The 26,460-nt window shown below is 42.5% G+C and overlaps 1 protein-coding gene across 1 annotated transcript in view; it reads right to left on the reverse strand.

Annotated features, from left to right (window-relative positions):
• Positions 1-25,757, reverse strand: part of PYGL (glycogen phosphorylase L) — a 53,588-nt gene extending 27,831 nt beyond the window's left edge. Inside the window, exons 1-7 of the mRNA XM_061180839.1 lie at positions 25,258-25,757; positions 20,313-20,414; positions 17,375-17,453; positions 14,442-14,545; positions 6,712-6,843; positions 3,428-3,539; positions 3,012-3,094 (exon numbers count right to left, since the gene is read on the reverse strand). Coding sequence (XP_061036822.1) covers positions 3,012-3,094; positions 3,428-3,539; positions 6,712-6,843; positions 14,442-14,545; positions 17,375-17,453; positions 20,313-20,414; positions 25,258-25,500 — 855 coding nt within the window. The 5' untranslated portion in view covers positions 25,501-25,757. The remainder of the gene's footprint in view (positions 1-3,011; positions 3,095-3,427; positions 3,540-6,711; positions 6,844-14,441; positions 14,546-17,374; positions 17,454-20,312; positions 20,415-25,257) is intronic.
• Between the last annotated feature and the right edge of the window lie 703 nt (positions 25,758-26,460).

Below are 26,460 nucleotides of genomic sequence, written 5' to 3' on the forward strand. Positions count from 1 at the left end.
GGGAGACTAGAAGCTTTCAAGGGGAAAAAAGAATTCAAACAAAAGATCAAGAATCCGATTGCACTGTACTTTTCGGCAACACCAAAAACTAGGAGATTTAAAAAAAAAACGTTGAGTCTTCAGTATCCAGGCAAACTACCAATGTGAGGGCAAAATAAAGACATTTTCCAACATGCAAGGTCTCAAAAAAATTGACCTCACTTGCACCCTTTCCTAGGAAGCCCCAAGCGTGTGTACTACCAAAACAAGGGAGCAAACCAAGACGTGGGATCCTGGAAACAAATGACCCCAGAGAGTATATGAACACAGATGTCCTCAGAACAATGGGAAAAGTAGATTCCAGGATGACAGTGGAGCAGCCAACCAGAAGAGATCCAGAAGAGACTTCAGAAAGACTGAGTCGGGCTTCCCTGGTGGCGCAGTGGTTGAGAGTCTGCCTGCCAGTGCAGGGGACACGGGTTCAAGCCCTGGTCTGGGAGGATCCCACATGCTGCGGAGCAACTAGGCCCGTGAGCCACAACTACTGAGCCTGCGCGTCTGGAGCCTGTGCTCCGCAACAAGAGAGGCCGCGATAGTGGGGGGCCCGCGCACCACGATGAGGGGTGGCCCCCGCTTGCCGCAACTAGAGAAAGCCCTCGCACAGAAACGAAGACCCAACACAGCCAAAAATAAATAAATAAATAAATAAAAAAGACTGAGTCAACAGAATACCTAAGGTGTTTGAATATATTGAGAGGAAATTTCTACGACTGGGGGAGAGTGTAGGATAAATTAGGGAAAAGTACTCAGAAAACCAAGCAAACAAACAAAACAATGATTAACTCCAGGAAAGGAGAACTTTTTAAGGAAAGGAAAAATAATCATGAGATGATGACATGTATGTGCACAGATCAGCTGTCTGTAGCACTGACAGCGTCATAACAATGTAAACACTAGCTGAAGAGCTAGTGCAAATCACCATGTAATTCTGTTGAGAGACTGGGCATAGAACACGTGTTTTTGTGGTGGGGGTGGAAGTCTATGGGAGGAAGGGAGCTAAATTCTCATCTTCAGTAGCGGGGAGTCAATATTGTAAAAAGAGGAAATCACGAAGCAGCAGTAACAGCATGTTGTTAGAAATACGGAGGTAAGTATCCAGAAAATCAGTTCAAAGCAAGGGGATGTAGTTGCTTTGGGGAAGTGGGAAACAGGAGACTGATTTTATAGTAAGCCTCAGAGAGCTGCTTTTCTCTTTAAACTATGTGCAGGTACAGCTTTGATAAAAGTTTAAAAACCAAAATAAAAATTTAAAGTCATTAATAGGAAACTGTCTGGATTGATACTACCAGTGGGAATTTATAGGTGGTAGAATTTGGAATTGTATTGAAGTGTATACACAGTACTTTGGGAACCTGAATACTCAGGTGCTTTATTTATCTGAGCCCTGAAAGGTAAGTAGGAATCTGAGATGAGCACAGAGGGCCAGAGTATTCCCTGCAGGCAGAGGAAACCTGGGCAAAGCATGGAGGTGAAAAAGAACAGGGCAAATAATCCTCTATAGCTGGGACCTATTGCTAGGGCAAGATCACGGAGGATGTGTCAGAGAACTGATGACCATATCAATGAAGATACACCTAAGATTCTGTACTTCTCTTAGGGGTAAGCAAAAGCCTTAAAGAATTTTAAGCAAGGAAAAAAAAAATCTCATTAGTTGCGGAGTGAGGACAGGGGGCAAGACTCTTGGAAGACAGACTAATAGGGCTGTGGCCAAGCTGGGGAAAGGGAATGAGTCTGTTCTTGTGGTTACAGTACGAAAAAGATTTATCAACTTCTACTTAAAAACAAGCATAACCCTGAGAGCTACCTTTTTTGCCCAATGAATTTAGTCAACTTTGCACCCCATGCTAACCTAGTATGTGTTATCAATTGTTGTGGGTGATTCTTTCCAAGTAAAGTTAGGTTTGGTCCCTACTGAAGATAGGAGGATGAATTTCAAGCCCCTACTAGTTAAACGATCCTGCAGGCTTGGGTTTGGCTAGGCAGTGTGGCCCCAGTCTTGGAAGGATTCTTACTTTAATTGACCGTGAAATAGAACAGTCTTTTGCTTTTGGGTTACAGATTTCTTTTAAGGTACTGAAGTCACATTGTTTCTCCCAAAGGAAAAATAACATATACCATTAAGTTCCTAAAAATGCTGCAGCAAATCCACTTAATCCTCCCTGGAGATGGGTTTAACACTAAGGGGACATCTGGTCTTAGGATCATTTATGTCCTAGTCCCCAAGATCCTTGTTTTGTGACATCTTTGTGGAGCAGAGTACTAGTTTGGTTGTTTCTGAGATTATTATTTTTTTAAAAAAATCATTATAGCGTCCAGAAAATGATTTTACTCATGGAGAAGTTAGAGCTAAGTATATTTAAACCCACTAAGAATCCATAATAGTCATCTGAGATCCAGTTCCAAGTGTTTTTTTTTTTTTTTAAACTAAGTTATTTTTCGTGTAAACTTTGGAATGATCACCTGTAAGAAAAAGTTTAATGAGATAAATAAGTGGCATAAGAAACAAGTGTCTGCTCCTGGGTCTATTCTGAGGTCCATGACCCCACCTTGCCTTGGGGCAGAGGGTCAGAGGAGACCCATGAGTGAGGGGAAGAGGACAGGCAAGACACCTCCAGGGACTTCTGATGCTGTGGATGAAATTTCTGTTTGGAAAGGAAGGAGTGCTTCACCTGTACTGCACCTCATCTTTTATAGCCAGGTTTTGTTTTGAAATACATGTACAGAGCCTCCCAATTTAGTGATGGGGTCACTAATCAAGGGCGAAACACCAATTCTGATTTCATGAATTGTACAAATTCGTCTTCCTTACATGGGTGGGAGGGGAAATCTACACAATTCAGGAAGAGATATGGTGATTATTCCTCACTGAAGGAAAAAACCCAATATTAAGTATGTGCTTTATGGCTACTGAATAGGTGCTTCTGAAGTAAGCTGCTTCTGTTTCCACTGAGAAAGCGAGCTTGATCACTCACATTATCATTGGGATAGAGGACCCGGGAGATGTTCTCGGCCAGATTCCGGTCCAGCACAGCCTGAATGTAGTCTCCAACGTTAACTGAGGGAAATGTTAGAAAAATGAATAAACAGACGAGCCAGCCACTGTTTTCAGAAGCCCCTTGATCTCACCTGATGCTTGTTGGGTACCATGTGGGATTCCTAAAATTCCTAAAAATCCAAAAAGATTTCAGCAAACCTTCATGCTGTGATTCACATGACAGTCTAAGAGGGTTAGACTGAAGGACTGCTTTAACCATGTCCTCCATACCTGCTCCATATAATGCTTAGTCACTAAAGAGTTCGGATCAGAAACTCAGCGCAACTTGGCTCTAATTATTGGACAGAAAGATTAAAGACACACATGAGGAAAGGGAGCCCACGCTGTACTCACAGTCTCTGAGGTTAAAGTCATTGGGTGCACGAGCGGACCAGAGGCGCATGGTGTTGACCGTGTTGTTCAGATATCCAGGCACCGGGGTGTCATATGGAAGAGCAAGGACCACCTGGGGGGAGAAACCAAAGCAGCTACTCACTGTTTCCCACGTGGATGGAGGAGGTTGAACAGAGCTGGGAGACAGCAGCTGGAATTTGGTTCCTGGCTCCATCACAAACTCAAACTGTATGATCCCTAAACCAAGCTAAGGGTCCCAAGGGTGGAGGTGGTATTAGGGGCCATGTCGGTCCTCCTCCCACTTGGAACAATCTGGATGGCTGGAACGACCCAGACAGATGGTCCCAGATGGTCCTCCACATCATTTCCACGTTGACTTCCCTTTGTGTCCCTTGCCCTGATCTGGACACAGATCTTTCATGTTTCAAGATCAAGCCATTGCTCTAAGAATAGCAAAATATGATGTGCAAAGTGGTAAATGTGACTCTGTACCCATTAAAAAACAGTAATCAAGATAAGTTTCATGTAGGTTATTCAATGATCTGATTTCAAATATGGTGAAAATTAGAATAGGAAATTTATGAAGATAAATATTACATATGATGTTTAAAATGCTATGCTAGATTTTTCAAAGTTGCATGAAGAAGAGTTATTTTAGTGATCTAACAAATAAGCTGATAATTAGCTGAGACGTGTCTAAGAGGTGAGCTTCGGAAAATTTAGCTCAATATTTGTGACAGTCATGGAAATAGAGAAGAACAGGAAGATGAACCATGTTTCACGTGAATTTAAAATTTATGTGGGAGAAGACAATATTCTATTCCTTGCCTCATCAGAATCAAGCTCTAAGGAAGGGGAATGACAGACTGATTGAATTGGAGGATGCTAGAGATCATCTAGTGCAACTTAACGCATTTTGGATATGAGGGGAATGAAGCTGAGAGAGAAGTGACTTACCCAAGGTCATAGTCAGTGGTAGTGTTGAAACCTGACCACAGATCTCTTTAATTTGGTCTGCTGAATTATGAAGGAATGAAACACTCTAGCCTATGTCAATCAGTCACATACATTCAGTCATGCTTTCATGAACATCATAACCACAGAGTAATAAATCACATTTATTTGAATATCTTTTACTAGGAAATAAAGATCTCTGGAGTTCTAAGAGCAAGTTGTGGTCAATCAGGAGAAGTCATTTACAGAGTGGGACTCTTGAGTCTGGGTTCAAACATGATTCCTCCTTCTGACCCTCGAAGCATAATTGAGGGAGCTGGGGATGCACATGGCTTGGAGGTCCCTTTAGAGAACCTCAGGGAGAAGTTGCCACCTCAGAGCTCACACGAGGCTGTGCTTTCTTTGGGATGCTCCCATCGTGGTGGGAGCATGAGAGCCAGGACTCCCCTCATGAGCAATGTCCCATCAGCCTGGGCACTTGTTCAGAGATGCACTGCAGTGTGAGGCTCTCCCTGAGAATCCTCCTTTCCCTCTCTCTCTTCACAGGTGTCACACCTGCGTTGCAGTCTGAAAGACTTCCCTCCTCCTCCTGTTCCCTTTCCCTTTATCTTTCACAGGCATTTTTGCAATAGATCACTTGTACTTCTAATTCTCCCTTCTGTCTGCTTCCCAGAGGACCTGAACTGACACAAGAAATGAAACAAATAACTCAGTTTACTGGAAGCCTTCACAGCAGGCACACATGAGGTCTGACCTCAAGCTCTCTGACCTCACTAGCTACAAATCTGGGGCTGATCAGGCAGTGGCGTCAGTCCATAAAATTCTGCACAGATTGGGTCAGCTCACCCTTTATTACATCTGCCCCATAAACTTGCCTTTGTGGGCACAGAAAAACACACTCTCCCTAATTGCATTTCTGGATATATTATGAAAATGTCTAGAGGTGCTTTGTAAATATATCATCAGGTCATCATAAGGTCATCAGTGGGACCTACAAAGTAAACAGAATGTTTCCAGGATTGGGAGTATAACCTGCGTACGTTTAAACAGATCAGAAGCCACTGGAAGTTTTAGACACCAAATACTTGCTAGATTAATGCCCAAAACATGTGAGAATTCTTTAGGCATATTAACAATTGGTTTGTTGCAGTTCTTCTAATCATATTTGTAATCAACTGCAACTTAGTTGTGGTCTATTGTTTAACCAAAATAAAAGGGGGGGTGGATAGAGGGAAACATCTTGAAATTACAGTATTAGTTTATTCCTTATATCATTATATATAATGACCTATTTTAGCTTCTAATCCATTATTTCATATGCTGAATAAATCATGTTCAAATAGAAAAAACTTCAAAAGAAGTCTTTCTTTTGTGAACCGTGAATAGCCTTGCATGGATTTGCAGAATAAAGCATCAGCTTAAAACCCACTATAACATGGGTCTTGCATCCACCATGGGTCTTGAAACCAACTGAATTTAGCATTACAATACTGAATTTTGTTCCTTATTTTGCTATATAAGAACAGCATTTCCTTGGTCTTTACCATTTTCTTTAAGCTTTTAAAGTGGCCAGTGAGACATCTTTTCTGGCGTAAGACTATATTTACTAAACAAATATCTCAAGTGGAGCCTCCAGTGACTGGACAATGCAATCCAGTAGTTCTTAGGGGTTATTTATCAGGACGTATGAAGACAGCAAAGCACAAACCACCACTAGAGGAGCTGAAAAGTAAATTGTTCAGTAACAGGGTAACACTCTAATCTGGTGGCAGGATAAATACACGGCCATGAATTAAGTACACTTGGATTGACACCAGCATTATTTCTCTAGAAGTGATTTGGCACACAGTAACAGAGTGCATTTTGCAATATTTTGCATTGTTTTTCTTGACTTTGTAATGAAGAAGAACTTTGGTAATCCTTTGAATAAATACTTCAGTTTAAAAATATTTACCCCTTAGAATTTACAAGTCAATGTACATATGGCAGTGGGGTGAGGAATGACATTTAACTTTATTCAATCTTGGTTTCAACAGCTTTATATAAAACTGGAGAGCTAAGCATGCTGGGATTATAGAATTGATTAATCTCTTATAAACCGGATGACAAAATGACCCTGGTAAGTCACTTGACCTTGGGGAAGTCACTTCTCTCTTGGCCTCAGCTCCCTGGTCTCCAAAATGAGGGGGTTCCACTAAGAGTAGTAACAGATTTATTTATAAAAATATACTCTATTATTGAATATACAACACACTATGCTCAACACCATATACACATCGTACTCTGTGCCATCCTCTATACAATGCTCAGCGCGAGGACTCTCAGGATACCTGCGTGTTGATCCACTTGGCTCCGGCCTCTGTGTGCTCTACTTTCCCGTAGAAGTGAACAGGCAGCATGAACTCGGGGCGGGCCTTCTCCCAGGGGTTTCCATGCCTGAGCCAGTCATCTGCCTCTTCTATCTGCAAAAAGGACATGGCTTAGAATTTGTTTTTCAGGAGCGGTGGACCTAGCCCTTCAATTATATCAAATTAAAAATATTTGGGGGGACTTCCCTGGTGGCGCAGTGGTTAAGAATCCGCCTGACAATTAGGGGACACAGGTTCGGTCCCTGGTCCAGGAAGATCCCACATGCCTCGGAGCAACTAAGCCCGTGCGCCACAACTACTGAGCCTGCGCTCTAGAGCCCGTGAGCGGCAACCACGGAAGCCCGCGTGCCTAGAGGCCGTGCTCCGCAACAAGAGAAGCCACCACAATGAGAAGCCTGCGCACCGCAACGAAGAGCAGCCCCTACTCGCCACAACTAGAGGAAGCCCACGTGCAGCAACAAAGACCCAACGCAGCCAAATAAATAAATAAATTTATTAAAAAAAATATTTTTGACTGTATCAACTCAAGAATACTGTTTTGGCAAGAAAGATGTTGGTTCTGTCAATCTCAATTCATCTTTGTTATTGTCGTACAGCCTAAATCAACAATACTGGCTAGTATTGCTCTAAATGTTTTATACATATTATTGCATTTAATCCTCATAGCAACACTATAGGAGGGAGCTATGGCTTCTCCCTTTGTTAAGGAAATTGTAACTTGCTCAAAGTTGCACGGATAGTAAATGATACAGGTAAGATTTGATGGTAGGTCTGTGGGTTCTAAAGCCTGTGTCTTAACATCTGTGAATCCAATTGTCTAGCTTGAGGGAAAGAGAGAGGCTTCCCAGGGATGTTTGTTGTTGGATACCTGGACCTGATGGGTCCTACATTATGGTTTCTGTCAAGAGCTTTGTGCCTTGAAAGCACAGAATCGGTTGAGAAAAACTACTCATAGAAAGCTCCCTTAATAAAGCTTATTTCAGTATAGGTACGGAACACTATTACTTTTTTTTAAATTTTTTAATTTGAAGTATGGTTGATTTACAATATTGTGTTAGTTTCAGGTGTACAGCATAGTGTTTTAGTATTTTTGCAGATTATATTCCATTATAGGTTATTATAAGATAATAGGTATAATTTCCTGTGTTATACGGTATATCCTTGTTGCTTATCTATTTTATACATAGTAGTTTGTTAATACCATATCCCTAATTTGTCCCTCCCCCCCTTCCTTCTCCCCTTTGGTAACCACAAATTTGTTTTCTATATCTGTGAGTCTGTTTCTGTTCTGCATATGCATTCATTTGTATTATTTTTTAGATTCCACATATAAGTGATAACATATAGTATTTGTCTTTCTCTGTGTGACTTATTTCACTAAGCATAATATTATCTAGGTCCATCCATGTTGCTGCAAGTGGCAGTATTTAATTCATTTTGTATTGCTGAGTAATATTCCATTGCATATATATACACCACATCTTCTTTATCCATTCATCTGTTGATGGGCACTTGGGTTGCTTCCATGCCTTGACAATTGTAAACAGTGCTGCTATGAACAATGGGGTGCATGTATCTTTTTGAATTAGCGTTTTCATTTTTTCCAGATATATACCCAGGAATGGAATTGCTGGACTATATGGTAGTTCTATTTTTAGTTTTTTAAGGAACATCCATACTTATTTCCATAGTGGCTGCACCAATTTACATTCCCATCAACAGAACACATTTTGTAGTCTTTGTTTAATTTAATCCTTATGTAATTTTGATCTGATAATGAACTATTATTTATTTATTTATTATATTTTATTTATTTATTTGGTTGTGCCAGGTCTTAGTTGTGGCATGTGTGCTCCTTTGTTGCGGCCGGGGTGGTGGGGGGGCTCCTTAGTTGCAGCATGCGAACCCTTAGTTGCAACACTCATGTGGGATCTAGTTCCCTGACCAGGGCTGGAACCCGGGCCCCCTGCATTGGGAGCGCGGAGTCTTAACCACTGCGCCACCAGGGAAGTCCCATGAACTATTATTTCTAATTCATTTTGAAAATGACATATACTAAAATGTAAGGAATTTATTTTATTGACAATTTCAACATTTTCCCATGTATTTATGTCAATTTATAACAAAATAGTTCTCATAAAAATTTAAAAATCTAATTAGTATTTAGGGTATCCTGGACATCAAATGCATTTTGTTTTCTATAAAGAAACAAATAAAAATGCCAAAACAAGAACAAAAAACACATGGTGGGGCGGGGGTTGCATTTTTTAAAGTAAAGGTATTATGAGTGAAACCTTTAAAATAGTCCTTATATTTTAAAAAATGCAATCGTGTTCTGGCAAGAAGGGAGGGGTAAGGTTTTTAGTACAAAGCTCCCTTGTCAATGAGATTACCTCCAATATGGTTATTTTACCTACCTGATTCCTCATCCTTCCCTCTTAGAAAACTCAGCTTTAGTTTAAAAAGATATTAATGATGAATTATGACACAATGCTGGATGCTTCATGATCACCTACGTATGAGTTCAGTGTCTGCCCCAGGCACAGTGTGGAGAAAGGCAAACAAACACAGCTATCTTTTGAGATATTAGACAAAACATTAATGTCAACAGCCAGACAAGCAAACACACATCCATTTATTCAAACACTGATCATATTGGGAATGCTAGTAAGCTGCCCATTAACAAGAACTACCAGCATCATGATGAATGCAAAGGGGACACACAGAAACAACATCTTTAGATAGAAGGTCTGGAATTAGAGAGCTGCAGGAGGATGTAGCAGATGCAGGATGAAGCCTAGGGAAGGCTGGACCTAGATGTGAGCTAATCAGTACAATGCACCTTGTTACAATGCAGAGTCTCAGGCAGTCTGGGGAGGGGTCTTAAATTTTGCATTTAAAAATTTGCATCTTAACGTGTAGCCAGTGGGTACACGGTGCAGCCGGGAGCTACACGGCGATACAAAGTCAGGAACTGTAATTCAGAATTGAGACTTCGGCTATCCCATTCATAAAGAGAACAGAAAATACAATTAAAATTTAACAAGGAAAGGATTGAATTGTATCAGTTGATAAGAAACTGGTTAAGTTAGAGTCCTCTCGCTCGTGTTAATAACTAGAAACTCTATGAAAAATAAATGAGGATATGCACAAAGATCAAACATCCTGACTTACGAAACACTTCACGCTGCACTTAGGCAAGGGCAGGTTCTGGGTTTCAAACACTGGTCAGTGTGAACACACAATGCTTCCTGTAACAGGAAAGAACCTTACGGCCTATTTGCCTCATTTCAGCACTCAGGACTGTTGCAAAATACACCTTAAGTTTTTACATGAACCAGGAGGACGATGAGGCAGAAACAGCATTCCTCTCGAAAATCATGTGCACAGGTGAGCTGACAACATATTTTCTGCTGAAGAATGCAGCAGAAACAGACTCTTCTCCCCTCAAGCAGCGTGAAATGCCCGTAGAAGAGAGGCTGAGCTCTGGGCTTCCCACCCCGGGCCCCTCCTGGCCTCCTTTGCAAATCAGAGGCCACATTTGCTCTTTTGAGGACACGCTGTTAAGTGACAAGGGACTAGTCAGCCAGTCACTCTCAATGTTGGTCTGGTTTTTCCCTGCCAAATAATGGCTGGTTTTAATTTCACTGGGTTAACAAGTTCTGTAGGAGAATAGGACTCCTAGCTTGCTGTTCTTTATTGAGTCTCTTCCTGATTTTGGCAAGGAATCAGTCAACAATTCCCTCAGTTATGCAAAGCTTGTTTTTAAGGTAAATTGAAAAACAGATATTTCATAAAAGCAAGCTGGTCTGAGCAGATCAGAGGAGAAAGAGAGAACTGCCTCCAGCCACCCCAACTCAATCCACAGAGGCTTCGGGATGGTGATAAACCTCCTTTCTGTCTTGCTTTCTTCCAACAAATTAACAAACTGGTCTGTAAATTTAGATTTCCGTGTAACCAGTGATCCCTGAGTGCACTAACTTGCTGACCAATATGAAGGGCAGGGGCCAGACGGGAGGAGAGCTTTCATTTATATGCAAGTGGGCTGTGTGGATCTGAACATCCCAGATGAAAAGGAGCTGAGACAAAGCAAGCAGGAGACTGTGGCGTGAGGAGCAGCGTGCCCGCCTGGGTGGTGGTGGCAGTGGTGGTGTGTGTGTGGGGGGATGCATGGCAGCTGGATCTGGGGTCTTCCTAGAGAGATTACTCGGTGGAATCTATTCCAGCCAGCATGGAAGCAGAGGTCAGCTCAGGGCCTCTGTGAGTGACTGAATTCGAAGAAACGCTTTTCCCCTCAACTGTGGGATACACAGGACATGAAGAACCAGTGAGCAAACATCAGGAGTTGTCAACAAACTTTGCTTTCTGATGGTACCAGTCATTGGTAAATGTTTCTGGGGAGCACCAAGAATTCAACAATGGCCAGGAGAAGCTTGCTGGGTAATGTGAACTGTGCATGGCTAGGTATAGCAGGGTTCTAAGAGAAAGAATGTTCCAGCAGACTGCTTGATTCAACCCTGAGGTTTCTACTGTCAGCGTCTTTCCACTCAGAACTTCAGTGCGTGACTGTTAAACTTTAACGTGAAGCTGTCGCAACTGTCTTTCCCCCTCTTCCTCCCAGTGGCCAGTCATTTTCAGAGGACTATTCTGAGAAGGTTTCAATGATCCCCATTAGAGTTCGAGGTAAGTCAAGCATTTTAGCAATAAAATTATTGTCCTTGAGGGGGCGGGGTGGAGTTCACAATGAACACTTTATTACTGCAAATCTTCCTTGAAGAGAGCCTTCAAAAACTGAAAGTCCATCAACCTTTAAAACTCTTCCTAGCTTGTGCAATTTTCATCAGCCTTCTCCATTGTAAGAGCAACGATGTAGCTGATGTGAGTAGGGCAGTGACCATGCCCACAAAAGGCATTCTGCTTTCCTGGAAGATATTTTTTGTTTTTCATGGAAACAGTTTCTTTTTTATGTTTGCTTTTTAAAATCCCATCCCAGTGAACAATGGCTATGGTAGATAAAATTAGGTGTCCTTCTGACTCAATTTCAGTTGTAATGAAAGAAGTGATGATGTAGTAAAGCTAGCTTTGGAGACTAGCAAAAGCCACTTGGTCTCTCTTTTTCATTTAAGAACACTAGAATATATACTTCTTGGGTCTCACAGGAGAGAAGGGATGGTTTCCTGAAATAAGGCCATTTAAAAGTAGCAAAGGTCATGGGTGGGATTAATAAAGAGTGACCTTTCATAAGACTTTGGGGAAAATACACTTGAAAGACAATTTTTTGAGATTGATCTGCTGAGTTAAAAAAAATCTTTCACAGAAAAGTAAGAAATAAAATCCTTAAACATTCTGGGGTATAATGAGTACAGGATACAAAGACTGAGAATGGATACCATGTATCCCTTGGTCAGGTTGTGTTAAAATCTTGGTCCTACTGGAAATGCCTGCCAAGCTAGGCTTCTCACTATGTAGCCCTAGATTACTTCACTGTGGAAGGGAACCAATTATTTTGTTTTTATATCTTTTTATGATTATAAAATACACATTTCTTATGAGATATGAGTCATGTAGGAGAACAAACAGAAGATAGTCAAAGTCACCCATAATCTTATCTCCCAGAGATAATTAATTACTGTTGAAGCTTTGACGTATTTTTTTTTCTAGCACTTTATCTTTTTGGTTTCCTTCGGATAGGTCATACTATCCAAATGATCCTATACCTCCTTTTTTCAACTATCATAAACAATTTCCCATTTCATTATAATTAATTAAAAACATGATATTAATGGTTGCATTAATATTTTACTATATAATACCACAATTTAAAAAATTATCCTCCTTTTATTAGGCCAAATTAACATTTCATTAAGTGCCTATTTGTGCAACAGACATTTTACATATTTTCATAGTTCTGTGAAGCTGGCATCTCCATTTTGCAGACAAGAAAAGTGAGGCTCAGAGAAGCTAGGTAACCTAATCAAGGCAACAAACTTCATAAGGGTAATGAGTTGCACTTAGGCCTCAAATTAGAAATTAGATCTCATATTAGGGCCCAATTTTTTTTCTACCCAATGCTGCCTCCTAATTGATTTAGGAGTAGCTAAAGATACACTGGTTCTTAACAAAATTTGGAAGTTTGTCTTTCAATATGTTCCCAATATTCTCCTCCTGGGACTTCCCTTGGTGCATTCTCTTATCATGTCAAATATTTTAGTGCCCTCCTTCTTTGGCCCAAAGCGTCCAAACACAGAGGGAGGGGAGAGTGGATGGCGGTGACACTCGGCTTCTCATCCTTCCTCTCCCCTGGGATTAGCTCCAGCCTAGGTCCCCCAACCCAATGGCTGATCACGCTGACCTTGGACTGACTCTTGGGAGGGCTCAGAGAGCTCAGGCTTCTTGAAAATCCAGTATCTTTTTGTCAATGATGTGCATGTATGAGACAAAGATAGGGAGAGAAAAAAAGCTAAATCATACGTAGCATCAGGGAAAACTGTCCATGCCAGGGCTGACTGTAGTTCAAAGAGTTACCAAAGATAAAGAGAAACAAATACTTAAGAATCTAGTTTGGTTATATAAAAATAAAACGAGAGTCATTTGTATGGATTCATTACTATTTGTGCAATTTTCTACAGAGCACTATAATTATACATATTATGTGCCAGAGTTTTTTGATATAATAGTTAACAGGATTGCCTGCTTTCGTCTTATAAAAAAATTAGAACACTGAGCTTACATATCTTGTAAGATAGGCATGTTAAGGAGGGGAAGACTCTGAGTGTAGAAAAGAATACTGAATGTGGACCTGGAAATCTGGGGATATACAGCCTTATTTGCCAGCTGTGTGATCTGAGGTGACTTCACCTCTTAAGACCCTCAGTTTTCTCACCTACAAAAATGGTGACATGCTTCCTACTATCAAGAGTTATTGGGGGACTTCCCTGGTGGCACAGTGGTTAAGAATACGTCTGCCAATGCAGGGGATATGGGTTCGAGCCCTGGTCGGGGAAGATCCCACATACCACAGAGCAACTAAGCCTGTGCGCTACAACTACTAAGCCTGCGCTCTAGAGCCCACGAGCCACAACTACTGAAGCCTGCATGCCTAGAGCCCGTGCTCCGCAACAAGAGAAGCCACTGCAATGAGAAGCCCGCGCACCGCAACGAAGAGCAGCCCCCGCTTGCCGCAACTAGAGAAAGCCCACGCGCAGCAAAGAAAACCCAATGCAGCCAAAAATAAATAAATAAATTAATAATAATAATAAAAAAGACCCAACGCAGCCATAAATAAATAAATTTATTAAAAAAGAAAAGAAAACAAAGAGTTATTGGGGAAGATCATGAGCCAAAAGATGTGCTCCTCCATTTTATATGCTGCAGAGATAGGACATGGCACATTATAGGTAGTCCACATTCAGGCAATCAGTGATAAATATTTTCAGAGCACCCTTGTGAGTCTGGCACCGTACAAGATGCTACGGATCTGGTGGTGAATGATATTGGTGATACCGGCAGGCTCTCTGCTCTTAGGGAGCTTACACCTCAAAGTGGGAAGACTGACAGTATTCACTCATGTCAACCAGATGCCACAGAAAGTAGTAAAGCTCTATGTAAAATGTCCATAAATTATAAACCATCCAGAACACCATGAAGACAAAGTACTTTAATGACAAAATTAAAAAATATGTCTCACATACCTGCCATCCATCTCGAATCTTCTGATTGAAGATTCCATATTCATATCGGATGCCATAGCCATAGGCTGCAAGTCCCAGAGTTGCCATGGAATCCAAGAAGCAGGCTAAATTAAACAGAGCACAGGCAAAAGGCAGAGTCATCAAGGTTAGTCAAAATTTTGTCTTTCTCTAAAAAACATGGCAGCCACAAAACATTTCTCTATGAGAAACCACATTTGTATCTTAAAGCACAGAGACTGCTGCACAGTGGGTATTAAGTTTTTAAAATAACATTTTTTCTAATTATAAAATAAACTATAGAAAAGGTAGAAAATACAAACATGTATAAAGAAGAAAACAAACATTTATTACCTCACCATCCAGAAATAACCACTGTGTTGGCATTTCATCTGAGAACAGGTAAGAAAGCTGGTCTACGTTAGAAATGTCCTTTATTATGTCTGTTCTTCACACTGTCCTTTCTAGGGGAAGCTGTCTCCATGCCCCTCTGCTTGAAAAGACGTGTATAATTTACATGTGACCCATCTGCCTGACTAGCTGGACATCTGGGGCAGACTCTTTCTGGCTAATGGAATTCCAGTGTGGTTCACATATCAGGTGGCCTTATGCTTCAGGGAGGCTGGACCAGGAACTGAATCTTGACTGGTCTAAACTTCTAAGCTAATCATAGTTAATTTTATGTCCTTCACCAGTTTGGGTTTTGGCATGAGCATACAATGACATTCAATCCAATGAGAGGTGCTAGAAAGTCTGCTGGGTACAGTGAAAGATTTTCCTTACTGCTGCCATCTTTTTTCCATGAAGGTAAAGTCAAAAGAACCATAGAGACCCAGAGTCCTGACAGAATTGTGCTGCTGAATAAATTAATCTTGGAATGGCCAACCTCTGAAGTTCTCGTTCTGTGATAATACATGTCCTTGTTGGCGCAACTAGCTTTTGCTAGGTTTTCTGTTACTTGTAGCCAACGGCTTTAATGACAGAGCACCTGATCTAGAGCAGCCAATCAACAGGCTGAGTAGGATCTATCTTGTGGTCAGGAGCAATTTTAGGGGTTACGCTAAGCATATTGCCCCTCTCAGGAATCTGAAGTGAGAAATATACAGAGAATGAGAAAATATAGTAGGATCTAAAACTGAAAAGAACATTGAAAATTGTAGATCAAACAGGAAGAGACTGAGCTAGGTTCATGGTGGAGTCCTAAAACAGATCCACAAAGGCCAATGGCCAAGACCTTCAAGTTACTGTAACATCACAATGGTCTTCCGGTCCCTGCGCTCATGGGGCCTGGCTCTGTCCCAGTTCCTGCTCTCTCGGAGCTGTGGCGATTTGTCTTTTCCTGGGTCCTGATCAAATTATCCTTAGAGCCTCACCAGAATGGGGTCCCAGTTTTTTCAGTCTGGTAAGAGATGAGGTCATCTAATGAGAATTACTCAGCCTCATTCACCCCTTCCATGTCAGGCCCAGAGTGGGGTTAACCCTGCCAAAAAATAGGCCTGGGACTTTACATAAAAGGAAGGCAGGCTACCTTGTCAGTCTTAGATGAGCATGCCGTTGGCTCTGCTGGTCTTCCTATAGCTCCATGGAAAGCCTACTAATTACCCGATGATTAACTTCTCAAGGTGGCCAAGTATGCCAAAGGCAGCGTTTTCTATGACTAACTGCACCGTTAAAACACATGGCCACTAATGTAGTAAGCAATAAACAATATGAAACACATGCAAATGGAGTTCTAGTCATTTGAAACTGTGTGTAAAATTAAGAGATTGTGGAATCATTTCTAAAAGAGAAGACGTAGATATTTATTTTTCATAGAGTACAATCTGATACATGTGTGGTCGTACATTCTATTATTAAATTTAAATTTCACAAGTAAATAATATAGTAACATCCTCTTTGTAAAAACAATTAAAATGTTACCAACAGGGCTAGCATCCCTTTTGACTGCCGCCCCCAATTCTGTGCTCCTCTCTAGAGAAGGTCACAGGGAGCAGTTCAGTATTTCAAATTCCAGACTTTTTCTATGGATTTACATATATACATTCTCACATAAAATATTAATTTTTAAAAAACATAAATGGTATCACACTGTGTGGCTTTTAATGCAACTTGTTTCCTCTGCCCCCGGCCCCTCACCTCTTGGAGGTCTATGCAGGAAAGTACAAATAGTTCACTTTTAGGTTGACACATATTATTCTGTAACATGGGGTTCCTCTACTTATTTACCTATTCTATCAATGGACATTAGGTTATTTCTAAAATTTTGCTTTTACAAACAATACTGTAGCAATTTTTTTCGCATGCCTCCTTGTGTACATGTTGGAGTATTTCTTTAGGGTAGATATCAGGAAGTAGAATTGCTTGGTGGTAAGGATGCATAGTTTTAATTTAATGGCATTGGTACTGTATTTTTAATGTTTTCCTCTATATTTGTGGAAAAATCATTTCCTGGATAAAGCAAAGGACTCAAACTTCATCCATATAAAAAAAATACTCATTAATTAAATCATACCAATAGTTTAACAAGTGTATCACTGCCTACTGGTCAATCAAAAAGCAAACTGTTAAGTGCACAAGACGATAACACAATGGCTAAACAACTTAGGTGCTACCACACAAGTATGTGAATTGAGCAGCTGTGAACAAATAAAAGTGAAGTGAAGGGGCCACTCTGGAAACCCTTAAGTGTACAGGAAGGATCTGGTTAGCTTTGGGGTTTGAAGCAATGTCTCCAAACTTTTTAAGCAATGTCTCTTTTGTTAAAGATCCTTTCTCTACTGTTTGTCTAGAACTGGTCAAACCACCATGCAGACTCAGAAACAAACACATCTACAACCGGCTCACACTGTGCACTTCTAGACAGTCTTCTGGTTGTTTAAGCATGGTTGTGCATGGCATCTGAGACGGCGTCAAGGGCCAGACAGTAGCACACTTACCAGCAAGCCTCCCAAGACCACCATTGCCAAGCCCAGCATCTTCTTCAACTTCTTCTAACTCCTCCATATCCAATCCAAGCTGGTGATGAAAGAAAAACAACACAGGGCGTGGATACAAACTTTAGATATACAAACAGGCCACTTCAGAGAGAACAGTCATTTCCTAAAGCTCTGGGTTGGGTCTTCAGGTTCATCTGTGAACTCAATCCTGCCAGGTCCCTCACTGCTTGAACTGGCATCAGATACCCGCTGCAGATGCTGGTGACTGAAGATGCAAACTGTCCGAGATGGCACAGCAGCAGCTTGGAGAAGAGTATGGGCTCTAAATGTCCATTACCGACTCTGTTACTTCTTAGCTATATGACCCTGAGCAAGGTAGTAAATCTCACTATGCCTTTCATTTCTCGTTTAAAAATGAGGATAATAGTATCTGTTTCATTTAGGGCTGTGAATTAAATGAGATTATACAAACAAAGCACTCAGAATGATTCCTGGGTAGATATTTCTCGGTAAATGTTGGCTATTACTATTTCTGAAAATTATTTTTTGTTGTCAGGGTAAAACCTCAGAAATAGTCCCAGTACCAAGTTGATACTAACTGGACTAAATTTTGAAAATTACCAAAAGGTATGAGGTCAGATTTTCTGGGATGGACTAAAGTTCATCTTTTCATGACCACAACATATTTACTCAGTAAGGTCAAAGGTTGTTAACCCAAAACCAGTTAGTGAGTCACTGTCCATGACACCGGAGGCCAGACAGCAGTCAGGGAAACCTCAGCCCTGTGGTCTGCTGGATGGGCCTAAAATCCTCTACTTCTCTCTGGGGTAGATAACAGACTGTGGGGGGATAGTGGGAGGGGGAGATAACTTAGGAGTTGGGATTAACATATACACACTACTGTATATAAAATAGGTAAACAACAAGGACCTACTGGGCTTCCCTGGTGGCGCAGTGGTTAAGAATCTGCCTGCCAATGCAGGGGACACGGGTTTGATCCCTCGTCTGGGAAGATCCCACATGCCACACAGCAACAAAGTCCATGAGCCACAACTACTGAGCCCGCGTGCCACAACTACTGAAGCCCGCGCGCCTAGAGCCCATGCTCTGCAACAGGAGAAGCCACCGCAATGAGAAGCCTGTGCACCGCAACGAAGAGTAGCCCCCACTTGCCACAGTTAGAGAAAGCCCATGCGCAGCAACGAAGACCCAATGCAGCCAAAAATAAATAAATAAAATAAATAAATTTATAAAAGAAACCAAAAACAAAAACAAGGACCTATTGCATAGCATAGGGAACTATACTCAGTATCTTGTAATAACCTATAATGGAGAAGAAGCTAAAAAAGAATATATAGCTGAGTCACTTTGCTGTACACTTGAAACTAATACAACATTGTAAATTAACTATATTCAATTAAAAAAAAAGAGAGACTGTGGGAGGCCAAGGAGCAACTGTGACCTTGGGGATGATGGAATTGGTTGCCAGTCAGCTCCCTGCCACAGAGTGTTGGGACCCGCACAGCCAGAGGTCAGTAGCAGCAGTGAGGACTCATACCAAAATTCTGCAGCTCTAGAGGTCACTTTGGACTGTTCATCTTACAATGAGGAAATTGATGGCCAGATAAATTAAACGACCTGTCCTCTGCTGACTAGATAATAATCTAGCCCATGCCTGGCTAATAATGGTCCGTTGTGAAATGACTGCATTCTTATCTGAAAGTGAGGCAATCCATGAAATTTTACATGGAAACATAATTTACACATTTGAAAACATACGCACAAGATGTAACTATGCTTGAAGTGGATGCCCCAGTTGCCGTGGGGTTACCTGCTTGGATCCCTACCCTTATATCAAAAGTTGCTTTCTGACACAAGTCCTGATAACTAAATCTTCTAAGAGTTCAAAAATGGATTTGCTTCTGTTCATTGTTCAAAGGGCTTTCAAATTTGCTCCCTGGTGACTAGAGTACTGGGGTCCTTGTGACATCAACTGCTAATGCTAGTGCTCAGGATTTTTAACATTCTAAACATGTGAGTTTAGAGTAGGCTGTAAACCTTGAGCAAGGAGACATGGGTCACTTCATCCCACCTGGTTAGATTATGGTGCAAAGGAGGTATATTTTTTTCAGCTGATATCAGGGGAAGCAAAGAAAAGGGAAGCAGAGAGGAGATGCAATGGTTCTTTCACACGAAATGCTCTACTAAACCCACACAAAGGAAGCCAGCCCTAGTGACAAGCAGCTGGCCACATGAGAGGAGAACAACCCTATGCCAGGACAAAAGCAACTTGAACAGCCTCTTATTTAGAGTGCATCTTTGCAAATACACGTTCCTCCTATTAACCACATCAGAAAGGTTAAGGACTATTTTTGGTATGAAGATACTTGAAGGTCAAAGGAGAAACAGTTCATTCAAACAAATTAGCGCATTAGGTTCAAGACCTCAGCCTCCTCATTTAAAGAGGAAGTGTATTTTACATCTTATTAAGCAACAGAGAAAGGATGACAATAGAATTTTAAAAGTTTATTACTTTCACATATTGCTTTGATATACAAATAACAGTCAAACTTTGATCCCTTTAAAAAAGTATATAGGAGCCCAAAGTAAAGCTTGTGATTCTGAGAGCAGGCTCAAGTACTTCTTAAAGGCTTGTTCAGATGCTAATTTCTAAAATGTAATTTGTTGCATAATGCTGTCAAAAACTGATTGCAGAACAAAATTCTCATGAGGCAAAACTAGTTCTCTAGCTTTGTTCCTCTTAACCCAGAGATCAGGAGTACTATAGTTTAGATTTCTAATCGTTTGTAATAGCCATGTCTATAGAAGCAATTTTTCACCATTTTTTTGGGGGGGTGGGGCGGCTATATCCCCAAGCTTCCTGAGTTGAACTTGAAATTTAAAGGGAGAGAATGAGAGAAATACGGAGACAATGTACCTGGTAAATGGCCTCGTCACAGGCATTCTGCAGGCCAAGGTTGATCATGGTGTTCTGTAATGTTCGGCCCATGTAAAATTCCAAAGAGAGGTAATAAACCCTCTGAAACAAAGAAGAGAGAGGTCATGTTAACGGCTATGAGGCCAATCTTACTTGTCAACATAAAAACACAAGGTCACCAATAAGAAACAAACAGGCAGGACTACTTTAACTCAGGTTCAAATAAGACTCCTATAGATGCATGAAGGGCTAAAGAAAAGCACTACTGATAACTAACTGGCTTTGGAAAAACCATTTCATATCCTGGTTTTGGTAATACTTTAAAAAATGTATATCTTTTACCCCCAGGGAGAGGGGAAAAAAGCAAACTCATCCAACTCATTAGATTCAATGTTTTGTGGGTTTTTTCTTCCTGTTCATGAGCCTCATGAAAAAACATATGTTTGGGGTAAATGGAAGTCAGACTGACATAGCTCATCATTCATCTGTAAAATGTTTACAGGATGAGGGTCAGGTGGGGTTGGCTGTGAGCATCGCAAGTCATCCAAGAAACACAGAGATTAACTCCTTCAAGATACACCCAACGACTACAAAGTATTCCTCCTTAACTGTTACTGCAAGTAATATTATAATTAAATATTTTAGAATTAAAATTATCCTAGAAAGTCTATGAACTGGCAATAGTTCCTTCTGTATAACAGAAGACTGCCTCAGGTTTATTGGTGTTTGTTCTTGGTGAAATAGGACATTTCTCTATCAGCTTAGAAACTGTTTGCCTTTGACATAGTAAAAGCCAAGTAAATATCAATACTATCAGAGTTGAAAGCGAAAGGTGCAAAGCTCAGACTTACCTAAAACCCTTTAAAATACAAGCACAGTTTACTAGTCAAGAAAACAAAAAGGGTCAGTAACTTCATCATCCTCTTATAAAATATCTTACTCTCTGTATCAGTTCCTCTTTTCTTTTTTACCAAACACAAAACAAAACAATAAAAATCTGTAAATGCATCAATATCAATATAAAGTCACCTCAAATTTTAGGGACTTCCCCATTTCTCAATAGGAATAACCCCAAAGAAAAGGATTTGGTCAACCAGGAAGTACTAAAAAAAAAAAAAATGAATATAGTTCAATATAAGAAATGCCTATTATAAAAATAAAAAAAGAAGAAATGCCTATTATATTTAACTCATTAGTTACACATATATACTTAAAATATTATATGAAAATGTCAATTCAGAAATCTTACTTTTCCCTACTTTCATTTTATGAAACAATTGAATTCCAAGTCTTCCCATGGATAGTCAACATGTTATCAAACACTATTTTCCAGAGCACATCATCATTATTTTTATCCAAGTTGTTTGAATATCTATAATGCTGTCATTAGGGCCCTCATTAGTTTGTTAGATACCTTTCTGTGAGCTGGGAAAAGGTATCTTTCCCGGGTCAGACTCAGGCCAAAGAGGTGCAAGGCGTCACTCACCCCCAAGGCTGGCGCCCTTGTACCAATGCATCAGAAAAAAGAGCATCTCAAGCCACAAATATCCATTTACATAACATCAGGGCAGTTTTTTTCATTCTTCCCTGTGTGCATTTTCATGATCTCTATAATATAACCACTACCTATCGCTTTTTACTTTTTAGTGATCTAAAAAAAGCTTGGTTATAAATACAGTATATATATCCAACACTTGCAATTGTGAGGTCATAGTCCCAGGAATAACGACAACATCTGTGTTAAATTTCTTTGTCTCCCTTTTAAGGATTCTAAATTAGCATGGACTTAAGAGTTTTTAAGACATTTAAAGGTCTTCCTAAAAAAATGTTGCTGCTTAAAATAAAGTAGTTGATAGCATCTTGTTACATGACAGATTTTCCAAGGACATAAATTTAAGGTGATTTCCTATTTTCCCATAAATAAATTTTTTTGGGGGGGCTAGCACCTTATATTTGGGGGTATAAAAGACCTTAAAAAATTGATCTCCCTCATCCTCTTAGTTAGTGGTCCCTAAACATTTAAAACATACTTCTGGTAGTAAAATATTTGAGCATCTCCAATATAGCTTACAGATTACATGCATGCACTACTATTACTAATATCTCATGTATATTTTACAAAAATTAGAAATTTTCAAAAGGCTTGTATAGATAAAATAAAGAAGACATAACAATAAGCAATATTTAAAAAATACTTTAAATTTGTTCCTAGTATTAATTACTAGGTGTATAGAATAGGCAGAAACACAACTGAGACTTGCAGGGCAGGCAAGAGTCGAGCAGAGTCCCACGTGGTGGGGAGGGCATCCCGGGTGAAGGGTGCAGTGTGGGCAGAGGCCCGGAAGTGGGGAGAACAGGGCATGGATGGGGACGGCAAATTGGTTTGGTGGGAGAGCAAGGTAATGGGAGGGAGGGTAATGGGAGATAAGACGGGAGGGACAGGCTCACCTGGGCTGAGAAGGGCCTTCAGTGCTTAAGGACTGTGGCAGGCAATACTGCCGGTGATACAGATCTGAGCAGAGGGCAAGATGGATCTCTTTAAGAGGTTTAATCAGACTATAATGCATAGAATGAGATGGGATTCCAAACTCAAATGCCTTCAGGAGCCAGGCAGAGAAAACAGGTGTGTAAAGGCAGTCACAAAAAACAATGAGGAGTACTAGGCCAAGAACTGGAGTGTCCTGCCCGAAGGTACGGAAAATAAAACTGCTTAAAGATGTCTAACCGACCAAATAAAATAAGTCTGCTAGCCATATTCAGTTGCATGCTGCCAGTTTAACCATTTCTGGGAAGCAAGGTAAACACTTAGAAATCTACTTCATCGAAGACCAGAGGCCAGGGCCTCAGTTAGGCAGAGAAGTGAGAACGGAGCAGAGTGGGTATTTTCAAGGCAAACTGCAGAAATCAACAGAATTTGGCAACTTGTTGAATGGGGAATACAGGAGGAAATCAAAGGCGAAACTAAAGTTTTGTGTCTGGGTGACTGTCAGGATGACAATGCCATTAACATTAGAAACACAGAAGGGAGGGCAGGATTGGGAGGGATGATAATTTGAGTTTTTAACATGCTGAGTTTAAGGGAATAAGGGGAGATCTAGGTATGTTTACCAAGCACTTACAAATGTAGGAATGGAGCCAGAAAAGGAATTGAGACTAGAGATCCAGCTTTGGGATTCATCTGCAGTTACTAGAAAGCAGGGGAGGTGGGAGAGAAGATTGGACACACCTACTGGCTCCACTGTATGCTGAGGGCAGGGACCTTCTGTTATATGAATGACTGTCACAGAGTAGACACTTTACGAACATGTGTGGAATGGATCTTGTTCACTTGTATCACTATCAGAATACCTGGCTTATACCTGCGTAAGTAAGAAATGCTTGCCCAGTGCAGAAACTAACAAGAGAACAAGAAAACCATAAAGTACCAGATAAGTCACTGGAGGAGAAACATACAAGGCGACTGTGTTCTATGGCACTAAATGCTTTGGAAGTGTGTGGGGAGGGGAGGGGGGCAGGTTGTAAAATATGGCTCATCATCTCACTCTCCAGCTTAAAAACTTAAATAATAATTTTTAATGTAAGGTGCAGTCCCCTCTATGCAAATAAAAATTACAGTAAATATATGTATACATAAAGTGTTTTCTAAGGATATAGTTTAGCAGTCGCTAGCTTTGGGTAGAGGCCTAAGCCTCAGGGGTGGGGAAGTTACTTTCCATTTGAAAGCTTTGTTACAGCTGCAATTCCTTACTCTGAGGACTGTTTTGCTTAGGGGTTCTTTAAGCACTTGGAATATGGGCTATTCTTTTTCATGCTTTACCTATTAAAAAAATTCCTAATAAATGTTTATGTGTATTTCCCACTACCTCCAGGGTATTCCCATCATTCACCCTTTCCAATATGCCTCCAACCAGCGTTTCCAGTTTCCTCCCTCAAGACTCACAACCATCCTCACTGCTGCTGCCAGAGCTGCTCTCTCACCCGCACTCTACACAACACAATCCCTCTGGCTGCCAAGTCCTACTCAGTCCTCCCCACCCCGCCTTCCCAGATTGGCCAGGTGGAAATAGTGTTCCTCCATGCGCCCAGCAGCGTCCACTCCAGCCCCCGCGCACCGGGTAGGGGTGGTCTGTGAACAGCAGCCCTCAGCAGTTCCCGGGTGGCCTGGCCCTCGGCCTCCAGTCCGCAGGAATCAAGGAAGTCCAGAAGCTCCACACCCCACTCCTAGGAACTGCGTGTTGGGCGAGGGGCGGGGGGCGCTCAGAGCTCTGACCATGGGGTGGGACCTCTACCCCTCCCCCTTCACCACACTCGGGTAGTACCTACGACAAGCCCGGGTCTCCCACGAAACCCCCATCTAGTCCTCCAAAAGTTCTGTGGGCTGCGAAGCACCTTCTTCCCACTCTTCCCCACCTACCCCCCCTGAACTCTTATTACCGTTTGACGACCTTTGCATTTGTCTCCCTCCCTAAACATTCAGCTTCCCCGAGGCAGGGTTCTCATCCGTTTTGTTCTGGGTCGACTGCCTGGGGCCGAGAACTGTGCCTGGCATACAGAGAGGAGCCGGCCGATATCTCAGAGTAAACGCTGAGAGGAGATGCTCCAAAAAAGTTTGTGAAGCAAGTGGACAGGCGAGGGAGGCCTGGGCGTCGGCTCCAGGCGGTCCCCAGGGGCGGGAAGCGCAGTGAGGCCCACGAGATGTGAACGGGGTGTTGGCGGAGGGCCGGATCTGTCCCTTGGGCTGCCCACCCGCAGCCCAGACGCTCTACCCCGGACTTCGCGGGGGGCAAGAACGGGGTGAGGAGAGGTCACTCCGGGGGCTCCGCCCACCCCGCCGCGGACACCGCCCCAGCGCCAGGCTGCTGGACTCGCGCGGCCCCGGAAGGGCACGACCCGGCGAGGGGCGGCGAGGAGGCCCCCTCCCCTCCCCCCGCGCCCGGGCGCGTACCTTGGGGCACGTCTCGTAGTAGTACTGCTGCGTGCGGATCCAGCGCCCCACCAGGTGGTCGCGCACCGTGTGCGCCAGCGCGAAGAAGTAGTCGCGGGGGGTGGCCACATTGCGGTCCTTGACCAGCGTGAAGTGCAGATGCCGGTTGAAGCCCTTCTTCAGCTCGGCCACGTTCTCCACGCCCACGATGCCGCGGATGCTGATCTGCCGCCGCTTCTCCTGGTCGGTCAGGGGCTTGGCCATGGCGGCGGCGAGCAGGACGTGCGGCTCCAGACGCCCGGCGGCAGGACAGGGGCGGAGTCGCCCTGCGCCTCTCGCCGCTTTTGAGTCGGAGGAAAGTCTGGGGTCCGCCCCTCGGTGCGGCGCCGCCCGGGGTTGCAGCCCGCCCTCCCGGTAGGCGGAGGGAAGGCCCGGCCCCTGCCTGGGACTCTGGGCCGGGCAGGGCGCGTGCGGCGGTGGGAGCGCGCCTGTCGCGACCTGTGCGCACCCGATATGCCCGGGTGGGGTGGAGGTGGGGGGCTGGCGGCCAGGGACCTGGGCTGAATCCTCTTGGCAGTTGAAGGTGGGCCCTTTGGTGACTCACGTGGACACTCTGACGCCTCCTTCCGGATCTGGGGAATGGGGCTGGGGGGTGAGTAGAGGAGGGAATTTGTCCTGCCTCCCCACTCTAGAGTCTTGGGTAGAAGGAGGATGTCTGGTGTGAAAGCGTTGTAAGCAGATGGGGGGCAGGGGGGGAAGGTCCCTGGGGAGGGGAGAACCACCTGCATGGCTTTCTTGACCTAAGAGAAGGCATTTTTGGCCTAAGCCATGTTGTGATCTAAGCCTGGCCGCAGTGCTTGTCCTTGAAGAGGTCTCAGTAATTAATGATCTTAAGGGAAGTAAGGGAATGCAGGAACAAAGGAAAAGCAGTCAAGAAATAATAGTTCAGTGATAAAACAGAGCCCTAGTTACTCCCCAAGGGATATACATAGCAATCTGATACCCATCTTTGAGGTCTGCAGGAACTAAGGCCCCCCACCCAGGCGGAGGGTGGAATGATGATGTTGACCCTCATGACTTAAGTCAACTAAAGCTTGGCCTCTGTCTACCTTTGCCCCAATTCTTTGCTGAGTTCTCCTCTGCTCAAGCCCTTTCATGAATATGCATGTACCCTTAGCTTAAAACTTCCCCAGTTTTGCTGTTCAGGGAGACTCTGCTTTGGGA

Source organism: Eubalaena glacialis, chromosome 2 (genome assembly GCF_028564815.1).
Source record: "Eubalaena glacialis isolate mEubGla1 chromosome 2, mEubGla1.1.hap2.+ XY, whole genome shotgun sequence".
NCBI lineage: Eukaryota > Metazoa > Chordata > Mammalia > Artiodactyla > Balaenidae > Eubalaena > Eubalaena glacialis.